The 12916-nt window shown below is 40.8% G+C and overlaps 1 protein-coding gene across 3 annotated transcripts in view; it reads left to right on the top strand.

The window, feature by feature from the left end:
• The first annotated feature begins 1368 nt into the window (after positions 1–1368).
• The window catches only part of LOC119165386 (uncharacterized), an 85767-nt gene continuing 74219 nt past the window's right edge, over positions 1369–12916 (top strand). For all 3 annotated transcript variants that reach the window (XM_075871716.1, XM_075871715.1, XM_075871714.1), the window contains exons 1-3: positions 1369–1526; positions 9516–9689; positions 12472–12636. In XM_075871716.1, coding sequence (XP_075727831.1) covers positions 1454–1526; positions 9516–9689; positions 12472–12636 — 412 coding nt within the window. In that variant the 5' untranslated portion in view covers positions 1369–1453. The remainder of the gene's footprint in view (positions 1527–9515; positions 9690–12471; positions 12637–12916) is intronic.

Below are 12916 nucleotides of genomic sequence, written 5' to 3'. Positions count from 1 at the left end.
CAGTGTTGTGAGTCGGCAAATTTTAGGGCTACCTTGACTCTTATGGGATCCTTAAACGGCTCAGTGACGTGACATACAAGAAATATTCAGATTGGGTAGATACGCTCCACTATGACCAGCGTCCAAGGCAGTAAGTTTAACATCTCATCTCTTGGTCAAAACTGCCACTTTCTAGCTGAAAGCAAGTGTACACGTGTCACTTATCGACTTTTATTAGGAGACTCACTTAGACAATCTCGAGTGCCTAATTGCTTTCACCAGGGGGATAGCTTTAAGTAGAGAAGTAATTCTGTTACGCTTACATACCTGGCATCAACCTCGTTAGACGAGCTTACGAGTTCAGTTACTCGCTGAAAGAGATGACGTGGAAAGTGTTGAAACAGCATAGTAGTTAGAATAATTACGTTGACGCTTCGCCGCGGTGGTCTAGTGGCTAAGGTACTCGGCCGCTGATCCGCAGGTCGCAGGTTCAAATCCCGGCGGCGGCTGCATTTCTGATGGAGGCGGAAATGTTGTAGGCCCGTGTGCTCAGATTTGGGTGCACGTTAAAGAACCCCAGGTGGTCGAAATTTCCGGAGCCCTCCACTACGGCGTCACTCATAATCATATGGTGGTTTTGGGACGTTAAACCCCACAAATCAATCAATCAATAATTACGTTGACAAGTTTCTAGTGGTATAGCCCTTGACCAAATGTTTCTAATAATAAAGGTCTTACCGGAAAAATCAGTTCAAGTGGACACAAACAACGAAGCTTTTCCTGTGTCGGAACGGTAAAAAAACTGCTCAGGCAATATTTATTTACGCCACAGGAAAACTTACTTAACACAACACATTTTCTGTTCTATCCACTGTAATATTTTCTTGCTCATCTAGCATTCAGAAAAAAACGTTCGTCTCGTTACTAGACCTGGACTTTGTTGTTGATTTATTACCTAGCTTAAACAAGAACTTGCTCGGACTTTCTTTTCTCGCAGTTGAAATTTAGCCTACAGTATTTATTTTCTTTTTTTTCTGGACCAAGTGCCAACGTCTTCGTGTAATACTTTTTGACCGATTTGGTTGGTTGACCAGCAATATTTAGTATTCGTCAATTATGATGACATGTGCTCACTGCTAATTTTTTGTATTTAATATATGTGCAGTATCTATCATTAGCGGCTAAGGCTCGTAATACCACTGGTCGCGAGAAATTTTTCCGCTGTCGTATAGAACTGCGCAGAAAGCCGCCTCTGATGTATCTACCCATTGTTCAAATAATGCTTTGGTTTTAAAATACGTTCAATATACAGGAAAGTACAATGCGCCAAGCACACGCCAAAGAAAATGAAAACATATACGAACACCGTAACGAAATATATTTTTTACCTCCAAAGCAGGCTACAACAAGGCTGTAGACCTTTAGCGGCCGCACCCAAAGGAACCAAAGAAAGGTGTGCAGCAGCACAGCCACCATGAACATCTGCACAGCACTGCACCTTTTATTTATTGTTGTAATCTGCGACTCTTCAGGGAAAGGATATGATGGTGAGTGCCTCTAATATTAAAAATTTTCAGATTTTACTTGAGTGCCGGGATATTCTTCAACGAAGAAATGGGTGACCTGATTCGTAATACCAGTATTGCTGCTTGACACTGAAAAAATATTTTTTTCTAGACTAAATAAACGTAGCTTAGAGAAAAGATATCCATAAACTTACGTCCATTTCAAGCTACGCGGATATTAAGTAAAAATTATATATATATAGTTCATGATGTTTTATATCACAATACCTCTCAATGGTTACTAGGCACGTCGTTAAGGCGCATTCCGAAATATTTTTGGCTTGGTTTATTTAACATGCACCTAAATCGATTACACTGCTTTTGTTTTATGATGTTCCATCGTGACGTGGCCTGTGAGCTTGCAGTACAAACTACAACGACGAGCTGATGTACCATGTCGGAGGAAAACATTAATTCCAGCATATGACCACTTAGGAGTTCTAATACTGAATCATTCATAATCCAGGTGGTTGGATGTTTATTCAGGTTCATTGAAAAATGTGAAGACACTTTTGCGCAATATATAATCCTATAAAAACGACTTCACTCTACTTACACACAGATAAACTGTGCAAACACACTGTATGATGATACTACATGAAAGCACCCCCAATAGTAAGCAGGAACTCTGTAACCAAGTTCATCTTTGAATAAAAGTTGCAGGAGTGATCGATGGTCTTTTATTACATATCTCATAAAAATAAGTAAGCCGTAGAGATATACACTGACATTTACCAATCATAGTTGCTGGGTATTTGTAAGGTTCCTTATTTTGTCTAGTTTGTCTGGTTCCTGTACATTTTGTCCACTCAGTTTCTTTTTACGCTGTGAATGTGGTGGCAGCATCGGTGCGTCGATGTTACCAAGAGCGCCATGACATCACGACTCACCATATTTTTGCGTTACTGAGCACGCTCTGGTGAAATGGACATCTCCGCGAATCGAACAACCCGAGAATGGCTCCCTTGGTGTCTGAGTCATAGAAAAAAGAAGATAAAAATTACTGGTGGTCAAAGGACCGCCTTATGCGAATTGTGATGGCAACTGGCTATTTTCATTTTGCAACAAGTTGAAACGCGATGTCCTCGATAACTGGGACATGGTGGAAGGCCGCGCTAGGACACGTTCTTCAACATCCCCTGCAGAGAGGCCGCCGTGCACGGATCACTTTATTTCCATTTACGGTATCAGTTGCGCATGTCATTGCGATGACGTCATCGGCGACCATCGTCTTGTCTCGAAACTGTCGTCTCGTCACTATCGTGTCGTCATCCGGCGCTCTTCTCACTACCGTCTTCTTTCATGGTCCGCTGCACTCCACGTTAGCTCTTTTTAATCCTCGTTCGCTCAGTCTGTTACAATGACGCTGACGCACTCAACGCAAGAACGGGTGCTAAACACCACCTGCTCCCTAAAATGTGCTTGCTATTGGTGAACTGGCGCCCGGAAAACTAGATTAGGGCGTTCTACACACGGTGTCTTTACGACAAAACACTTCTTCGAAGCCTTAAGGACGTATTCATTATCTCGTGGCGGTGCGTGAAGGGAATACGTTCAGCTTTATCACAAGAAGCGGGAGTGGGTATGAAGCATCGCAAATGTTAGCACAGTAGCCCACTGGTTCTCATGGTAGAAAACTCCTTCAGGCAGTCTTTCTTTCACGTTCAATTGTCGTTGTTTGCTCTGCCGGTTACGATGGCGCCGGTGCTAGTGAACGCAGAAACGGGAGCACAAGAGATGTGTCTAAATAAATAAGATGCAAGTAGAAAAACAAAAACAAGAAGTTCTGCGGTTGTGGTATCAACAACAGGGGCGCAGGCGTTGCATTCTTTGAAAAAGTGGAAAGAGAGAGACGTAAAATTATTTTTAAAAACTCCAGCGAGTTATTCAGAAAGTGGGCAAACTTTTTTCACTAGGTGTCGGTCACGAGCCCTTGAGTTTTGGCAGCTTGTTGAACAGTGCAATCTGCTTCCCTGTCTGGATCCCCACCTCTGTCACACTCCGGTAACATATGTTCCAGGAACTCGCAGTGTGGGTGGCGGCTTAAACTCCGGGTAACAGAGATTAAAGATCATCGTGTTCGAAACCGTTCTGGTTAGCAGCTGTCACAACGCAGCCCTCTGCTTCTTCAGCTTTTTGGTGTGGTGGCAGAAACTTCTACCTGGCCAGTCTGTAACAATACTCTGTGATATCTCTAAAACTACTGAGGTGGTCCTCCACTCCCACGTGGAGATAAAAAAATTATTCACATATGCAGTGCTTCGGTGCGAATGGGTCCCAAGGTCAACAGCTCCTGCCCGTCTTTTTTTGTGTGTGTGTGCATTGCGTGGCATTCATCTGAACAATTACGAGTCTTTGTGTTTCCTAACAAACAAAGAATTCACCACCTAATACATGCGCATTTATTTTGTGCCTCAGATATGTGTACTTTTGCTTTTGATTGACCATGTTCACAAGTATGGGCACAGCCACTAGTTCAAGATGGCTGGGATTCAGCAAGTGCTTAAACTTAGGCAACGTGACTGAATTGTGTGACAGACAGACAGACACCAAGAAAGACACAAAAATGAAATTTTTTTGCATTCAGGTATCCTAAGAAGTAGTGTCGTCGTTGATACGGCTAAATACAAAAACCATCCCAAAATAGGTCTTAAAATTCTCGATGGTTCCAGCGGCAGTCCTAATTTGACAATTTTTAATGACTTGGTGCAGTCAGTAATGAGGGTGCGAAAGACGAGAGCCAAGATCAATGTTTTATAAGAGGTGAAGATTTAATAATGAAGTGTTTTATTGATTTGTGCATCAAATATTATTTTGATTTCTTTATTTGACCTGGTATATCCGGCATCATCAAGGCTCACAGCAAGTTCCTTAAACAGTATACCCCTAAACTCCGTAAGTACAAACACCATAAACTCTATGAACAGAAAAGCCTGCTACATAAGATCGGTATTGGAAGTACCTATCATAAAGTACGTTGGGGGTGTTTGCACGTCCTGTCTTTGTTAAAATAAATATCTACCAACTAGCTCAGTTCTATATTTTTTGTGGTATAAGTGTGTTTTAATGTTTATTTATTTGCTTCGTGCTGAAGAAAAAGTAACATCAGGGTCTATTGCTGCTAGAAATATTATGGTACGCTCTTTTGCTAGGTTGCGAAACTACGAAGAAATTGTACAAGCAAAAGCGTGGCCTTCTTGTAAAGCGCACATGTGTTTATATCCATGCACAATACTCCGAATCTATCGTTGCAGGTATAGGAGTGAAAAACTAAGTATTATAATTCACATGAGTGCGGACAAAAAGGCCAGCAGTAACGAATTGTAAGCGTCGCACAAAACAAGTGACGCAAATTGAATGTGCGGGATATTTTTTTGTAATTCCTTATATACAATTTCGATATTTGCTACGGAGGACAGCAACGAAAAAAATCCCGAAACAGAGTCGTCTCACATCTTGCACATAAGATCGTTCTACAAAGCCCCTCTATATGAATGGTATTTCATCTACTCTGAAAATATCTTGACACTGGTCCTTGACATTGCGTGCTCGGTTGAATGCTAATACAAAAACACCGGTATTCTGAGGTTCCGTATTCTCAGTATCTACGAAAAGACATCGCAGAGTTTGACGGTGCCGACGTGGTACATCTTCCTGTGACCATTCAGTATAGTACAGCTGTGAGCATGAATCTGCCTGATAATTATTAGAAGGGGCAATCTGCTCGAAGTCAGAAAAAAAGCAGGCAAGTACACAGACGTAAGTGCAAAGCTGCAACGTTAAGAACATGCTAGAAAACGGGCATTAAATAGTTGTTAAAGGAAGTTACAGGAGCAACGTGTAAATCAAAATAAGAAACGTTGTTGCTGCGATCTCGCTGTGTTGTTATATTGCTGTGAGAGCAGGATAAAACTCTATCCTCATGTGGCAATGGTAGTCAATATAGCTGTGTTGTCAGTTAGTTATATGTGGTGAAACGCAGTGCGATGTCGTTGTATACATGATTATGGAACTTAAGTACGTCTACTTAAGACACGTAGTAACCGCGGAGCCGAACCATGACAGTGAAGTAAATAGAAGAATAGAAATGTAGCGGAGTTCGTTCGGCAAATATTCTCAAATAACGAGTGGTAGATTGCCACAATTCTTCAAGTAGAAAGTGTATAGCAGCTGCATCTTACCGGTACTTACCAACGCAGCAGAAACCTGGAGGATTACAAAGACTGTTGAACTTATGTTGCGGGCGACGCAGCGAGCAAAGGAAAGGAAATGATAAGTGTAACCCTAAGGGACAAGAAGAGGGCAGAGTGTTTTATGGAACAAACGGGTGTTAAACACATCACGGTCGAAATCAAGTGGAAGAAATGGTCATGGGCAGGGCTTGTTCCACGAAAGCAATATAACCGCCGGTCATTAAGAATCGCACATTGGATTCCAAGAGAAGACAAGCGGGTGAGCAAGAGACAAAAAGTTAGGTGGGTATATGAGATGAAGAAGTTTGCGAGCATAAAGTAAAGTGGCAAGCACATAAGCACGTGACAAAGTTGACTGACAGAACATGAAAGAGGCCTTTGTCCAGTAGTTCACCTAGGCAGGCTGATGATGATAATGATAGAACTTGAACGTTGAGATTGTAAAATTGCTATGTGAGCTGAAATTGCAATTTGGAATACGATGTTGAATTTCGCGCAGCACTTCGAAAGTGTTCTCGCCTCACAAGTGAAACAAAAATGCAGGTACCAGCAGCTACCTGCATATCTACTAGAATTTGAGACAAATGTTTTAAGTTTTGTTGCTTAAGACTTCCTGTAGTTAACGCACTAAACCTACCGTCTTACAATGTAGGGTCGATTGTTCATTGGTTCCATAAGATTTCTTACAGAAACGGAGCATTTAGTTTAGCTATGTCATGTACTCATGTAGCTTATTTTATAACCTGGTCCTAGCAAGGCGTCACCTTTAGTGGTCAATAGCTAACAAGGTTTGTTCATCATGGATTGCGTTTAACAAAGTATAACACTGCCCACTTACTTTCAAAGTAGTAAACCCACTGAACAGGTGCATTCCATAAAAATAACCTATCGCTCTCCTCTTCAAAATTGGTTGAGGTCACTGCAGCATCCATGAATGTGTCAGCACCACTGAAAACTGCTTTAGCGCAGCAATGTGGTGCCAAAATTTCTTGTTTGACATGACACCCACATCTCCCGAGCCTATGAACGCTTTCATTTTGAGCTTTATCGGGAGCTTTTGTTTAGCTGCTGTCTTAACTTCAACCAAAGAACTCCAGCCAAATACTACTTCAGTGGGTTCCCGAAAATGAAAATAAAGTGCTCATGGTACTAATGCAAGAAGCGCTGGTTCTCTCTTGTTGAGTGCGCGTCTGCGCCAAAGCACCGACGGCGCCTATCAGCGTATGTGTATTTGAACCCAACACGTTAGCTTCTTTCTTGCGGCGTGTAGGCGAATCGTATTGGCTTCTCACAGCAGTTCTTTAAACTCTGACATGCAATAATTTTCAAAGTCTGCAAACGAACAGTTTCGACCTTTTCCTATGCATGCAAAATTGAGGTGTCACCCTGTAAAACGGTCCAACCGCGTTCGATCAAAGCGAATTTTCAAACGTTGTTCAACCACGTGGATCAAACATGGTTCAAACGTGGTTCAACGTGGATAACCTTCGATTGTGGTTCACGTTCGATCAAGTCTTTTCGAACTTCTATGTTGCATCGGGCTGTTATTGTTAATTTTTTTAGGTGATAGCGACACATGATATAATCAGAAACTTCCAGAAATCGTAGTTCAGCAAGATTACGCTACGACTCGTCACACCCTTACCTAATGAATTTCGAAGTAATGTCTTCGCTGGCTCACACTTGGTCCATCCTGAATGCTATTCTTAGAAGCAACAAAACAATTGTTCCTTTAGAAACAATCAAATTTTAGCCATAGTATTTCAAGTGATGTCCTGTGATTTTGCAAAACGCACTCGTTTATGACCAATTTCGAAAGTAGACTGCAAAATTCGAAGATTTTTAACGTAGATAACTGGATTTTAAGGACAAATACACATGGACATGAAAAGCGAGAGTATTGAAGCTGCCATTTATTGCTGATGCTGATGCTGATGACCTCAGATGGATGGCGCTCAGCCACAGTGGGGTATGGGCGAAGAACCGGCGGCAGGATACCTAAATGACACAAAAATGAAATAAAGCCAATCTCAAAAATTAGTTTAGAGATAATACTGCCACGGCGCAGAGCAAAACCTCACGCTCCCCATCAATCCTCATTCTTCTCATCTTCCAGCACGTACAATGTCCACTGTTTTTAACATAGAGAGCAGCAAAAAGCCACTTATACTACAAGGCGAATACTTATGAAAGAGGGAAGGGTGGCATGAAGCTTATAAAGGAAACTGACGAGGTCTTCTTAGGGGTATACATACAATATTTAAGGGGCAGCAAATCAGGAAGTTTCGTCTCCACCACTGCTTCTCACCCTGCCTGGAGCATCATTCGGAAATTCCGATGGGTGTGGGACGACTGGAATACACTGGGCGAGGTTAGTACACTGTGATTGACTTCTAAAGAATCATTCCAAAGTGGCTTCCGACATTCAAAGAAGAGGTCAAAAAAGTGCGTGGGCTAGCGCAAGCTTAGGCAATTAATGGCAACTATGCAGGCGGCGTGCCCACGTACCTTGAAGAAGCGGAAGCACGATAGATAAAGCTTTTGCGGAACCCGCTGTGTTGCTACGCAGCGATTGGCACAGACTATTTCCTTTAGTGATAGGTTCATATTTTTTTAAATTATACATGAGAAGAAAATAGCATTTGTGTTTCATATAGAGCGGAAGCACGTTGAAAAGGCTGCACTTAATACCACGCAGTAATTTAGGCATTGGCTCCTGAGTAGCGTATAAATCGATATCACCATCGAACTTCTGAACACTGAATCAACAGCCAAGAATTCTTTCTTGGCTCGAGCCGGCAAATTAAATTGTGCCACCTTATGACGGCGACCAGTACAAGTTCATTTTTTTTAAATTTTTATGCCGTTATAGTGGCGTAGAGGTAACTATATTGCTATTGTATATATCAGTACTAATCTCCTTCACTTATAAGGCTTAATCTGCTTATATTTAGCGCATGCCGTAGCCGAAGAAAGTCATTTTAAACGAAAGCATAAACGTGCGGTTAATGAAGCCGGAGAGATTACTCTTTTTTAGCACTTGAAGACAAAAGACAAAATTAGTCAAGTGGTTAAGAAGTACAGCGGGAGATCGAATAAAACGCAAGTGCCTTCACCATCTTCTGTACAAGGCCACTGGGTGATGGCTCAAGCCTTCTATAACAGGTTGAATACAAATCAGGTGTTATACCATCGCACACCTAAACGTGAATATACTCTCCGTCAAATAGACTAGAATACGGCCGGATTCGGGCAATCGCTTCACAACGAAAGTGCGTGAAGGTAAGAAAGGATGGTGCTAGCCAATAAAAAATATTCGACGGTTCTTTATGGTCACCAACGCAGAAAGCCTGTTAAGATCCGGGCTTTCTGCTCTCGTTACTTCAGCGGGTCAGTATGCATGTCAAGGAAACCTACAATTTCGGAAGTCTGCGAGTAAACAAAAAGCGCTAAAATGACGGCACAAGAAAGTGCACAAGAAAGTACTCCATACAGTGTCTACTTTGTCGTCCCGTATATTTAGCGCTTTTTTATCCTAGTGAATGAACCAGGCAGCATAGTCAACCAAAAATTATAGCTTAGAGCCGCCCAGAAGGCTTTACATTTGGGATATTGCAATATTGGAGCAAAATTATTTAAAGAACACATACAGGATGACGTAATTGTATGGTACATAAAAGTGCGTTTTAAAAAACATAACCAACATGCATTTCCAAATGAAACTATCAATGTACCTTTTGTGTCTATGCTCCCGGCTTATCTGTAAACTTCGTTTCAGATTCTTCCTTTTTAGACCATAGATGCCTGATACCATACAGAGCTCCGAAACGACCATTTTTTCATTGCCGCACCCGCGGCTGGTACTTTGACAACAGCACGAGACAATGCGTACCAAGTTGCAAGCCGGCACCCTTTCTGACTCAACTGGAGTGCATAGGAGTATGCCGAAGCGGTGAGATTGTTCTCTTATTTTTTTTATTATAGTGTATTTAACAGTCTCTTTTCTCGGAACTGGATACCAGCTACACAGCCGCCTTTAGTTGTACAAGAACAAGCCGTGCCTAAAACATAACTTAGTTTATGAAGTGGTTCTTTAACTCGTAGAAGGCGTCGTGGTTAAGAAACAATGGCCAAGCAGACACACACGAGAAACAGAGCACTCCGTCCTACTAGGCCGATATACTCTGCCACTTCTTCTCGACTATACAAAGCGCTGTACCTGTTCAAACACGATGAACCATATTGCTCAATCTTCAACACTTCTAATGAAATTGGTTATTTAGGTACGACTTATAAATTTAGTCAACTTGATCTAATGCAGTGCTTCAACATTCTATTCTAGTCCAGTGGGTTATAGCTGTTTATTTCTCGAGGGCTCGTTGCGAACTGGTAGAAGTAATGGCGGATTTTTCGAGTGGAATAGCCTCGCTATGATTGAATAGTAGACAAAAAAGGCGAAAAAGGCGCAGTGCTGTGACGGCTGATGTGGCAGTTTAGTTTTTGTTAGAGGTCTTCGGCCAGCTGAGGCCATCTTGTTCAAATTGTTGCTGAAGCTCCTGGAGCAGAAAGCTGATCTCAGAATAGGTGAGAACTTGCCTCCGCAAATCATTCTTTAATTTTTACGGGCGACGTTGTCGATGACACCTGAAGTGGTTCTGTGAAACTTGATTCGACAAACACTGTTATAGCATGTTTAATTGAGCTACATGTGGCACTTCCGTTGTTTTGTAACAGCGGAGCAGTGAAGGAGAGGGACGGGCTGTTGGTGAAAAGCTAAGCCCATGTTAGAAGGCTACATTTACATACAAAAACGAAGCACTTGTGTTACTTACTTATAGTAACTACTTTAGATTATTTTGTGCAATTTTAGAGGGCTTGTTGCTGAGCCACTTAGCTCATTACTTCAGAAAAATCGGTAAGGGGCAAAATAAGTGAAGAATTAAAAGGAGAGATACACCCATGTTGGGGAATTCGTGTCTTCTATTGTTCCACATCTTTTTTACACAAGCAGTTTTCCTTTATCGCACCTAATTCCGTATCCCACACTTAAATTATTATTTACATAAAGTTGGTCTAAAGGCATCACCTTTATGTCAGGTTTGCGAAGAAATTGAAATGATAGATCATTTCTTTTATTCTGTCGCCGATATTCTTATAAGCGGAAAAGATACCTGGTAGCTCCACTTCAAGAATTAGAATTAGAATTGTATGTTCCTCTAACGTGGATATCCTCGGCACATGTTGGATTTCGTGTTCTTTAATGGCAATGTATAACCTATGATTTGCATGTCAATTTGTAATTCTGGCTTTTTTTCTGTTTTCAATCATTATGAATTGGTGTAAACAAATACTTGTTTTCATATGGCTTTCCTGCTATAATCTCTGATGAGATTGGCAGTTAAATAAATAAATAAATGTGCCAGTAATTTTATCATTTGGCAGCTATAAATTATGTTATGGCCACAGGAACGTGTGCTCTGGAGTATTTCATTAGATATTTGAAACAAAGCGACTGCCATGCTAGTGTGCCTGTTTTATATCATTCGTTTGGGACCAATCACTACCTCTGTCTCAAATCACAGCTTATGTCCTGCATCTTACCTCAGATATACTCCTTTTTCGAATAACGGTTTCTCTTTCTCTCTCTCTCTCTTTCCATATCTTTCCATATATATATATATATATATATATATATATATATATATATATATATATATATATAAGCGTAAGAAGTGTATATGTAAGGGCAAGTTTTTTCATGTTTTGACACAATAATAATGAGATCTAACAGACAATGATGCCAAGTAATGTATAGGGGAAGCTATTAGAACAAATGTAATGTACATAGGAAGAAAGAAAAGTGGGTGAGAAAATAACCTGCCGTGGGCAGGAATCGAACCTAACAACTTCGAATAACGCATTCGATGCTCTTTCAAGTTCATAGGTTCGATTTCTGCTCACGGCAGGTTATTTTTCACCCACTTTTCTTTCTGTGGCTGAGACCACCTTGTTCAAACTATTGTTCAATATATATATATATATGTATATATATATATATATATATATATATATATATATATATATATATATATATATATATATATATATATATATATATATATATTAGTTTAAAGTTACTTTGTGTTGTTTCTAAACTGTTAAGACTTAACTAAAATCCTGCCACACGGTTTTTGGCCGATCCCCCTTTGTGGGTGTGCGCCAGTATAACATGCATCATCATCGTCATCATCATCATCAATCTTTCTTATCAATGATTCATCGGCACACTATTATGGGCTATTTGATCATGTGGAATCTTTTCTGTTACATATATACAAAATTGAGCTTAGGCACTACTGGATTGACCGAAACTTTGCATATACAATTCTACCTTTTGTAATTGCATCTGATTTGTGTAAGGGCTGCAAGAGCTAATAATAATAAATAATAATGAAATACTGTGTAGTTCTGAATAATTCACGTGCAACCGTCATGTCCTTTACTTAGAGTGGTAGTTTTGGGGAGGACTCAATAAAGAAGAAAGGAAGGTGAAAGTGGCTGCTTGTAACGAGAAATCCGTAATCAAGGGGTGTTTGCCGATACGACGTTTGCACGCGCCTCCTATTTACGAATCATCCCTAATAAATAAAATCTTAGGTTGAGCTTGCTCATCATGTCTGCACTTCAAGGGTGGCATCAAGTGTAATTGTTTTGTAAACATTTTACATGTGCAGTTGAATCATGCGGTTTCCCGGTGGAAGGTTCCCTGTGCTTGTTCGAAGTATTTTCGGTGTACGCCTACGATCCCATCACGAGAAATTGCTTCATGACGTACGACTGCTCTATGTTCGGAAACAAGTTTCGTTCTTACAAAGAATGTCGAAGCACTTGCGTAGGAGGTGAGTGTGTACTTATGCATGACACCACAAGTTGAATTCATGAGCACATTTCTTTCCTACGTAGCAGTTTCAGGAGTGGTTTCCCCAGATGTGTTGTGAGTGGTTCACTAGTAAGTTACAACGATTTGCTGTATAATGCATGTAATTTTGAGCCATCGGCACAATCTAACATACTTTTAGGTACTATCATCACCGAAAGTAGAACGCAAGGATGATGAAGATCTTTGCAGAGCTTTGCTTTATATGTTGCTCACAATGTATAAGGGCTGCAAAAAGACCT

This window comes from Rhipicephalus microplus, chromosome 8, assembly GCF_043290135.1.
Source record: "Rhipicephalus microplus isolate Deutch F79 chromosome 8, USDA_Rmic, whole genome shotgun sequence".
Lineage (NCBI taxonomy): Eukaryota > Metazoa > Arthropoda > Arachnida > Ixodida > Ixodidae > Rhipicephalus > Rhipicephalus microplus.
Note: the sequence above shows the minus strand (reverse complement) of the source record. Positions and strands in the feature narration are given on the sequence as shown.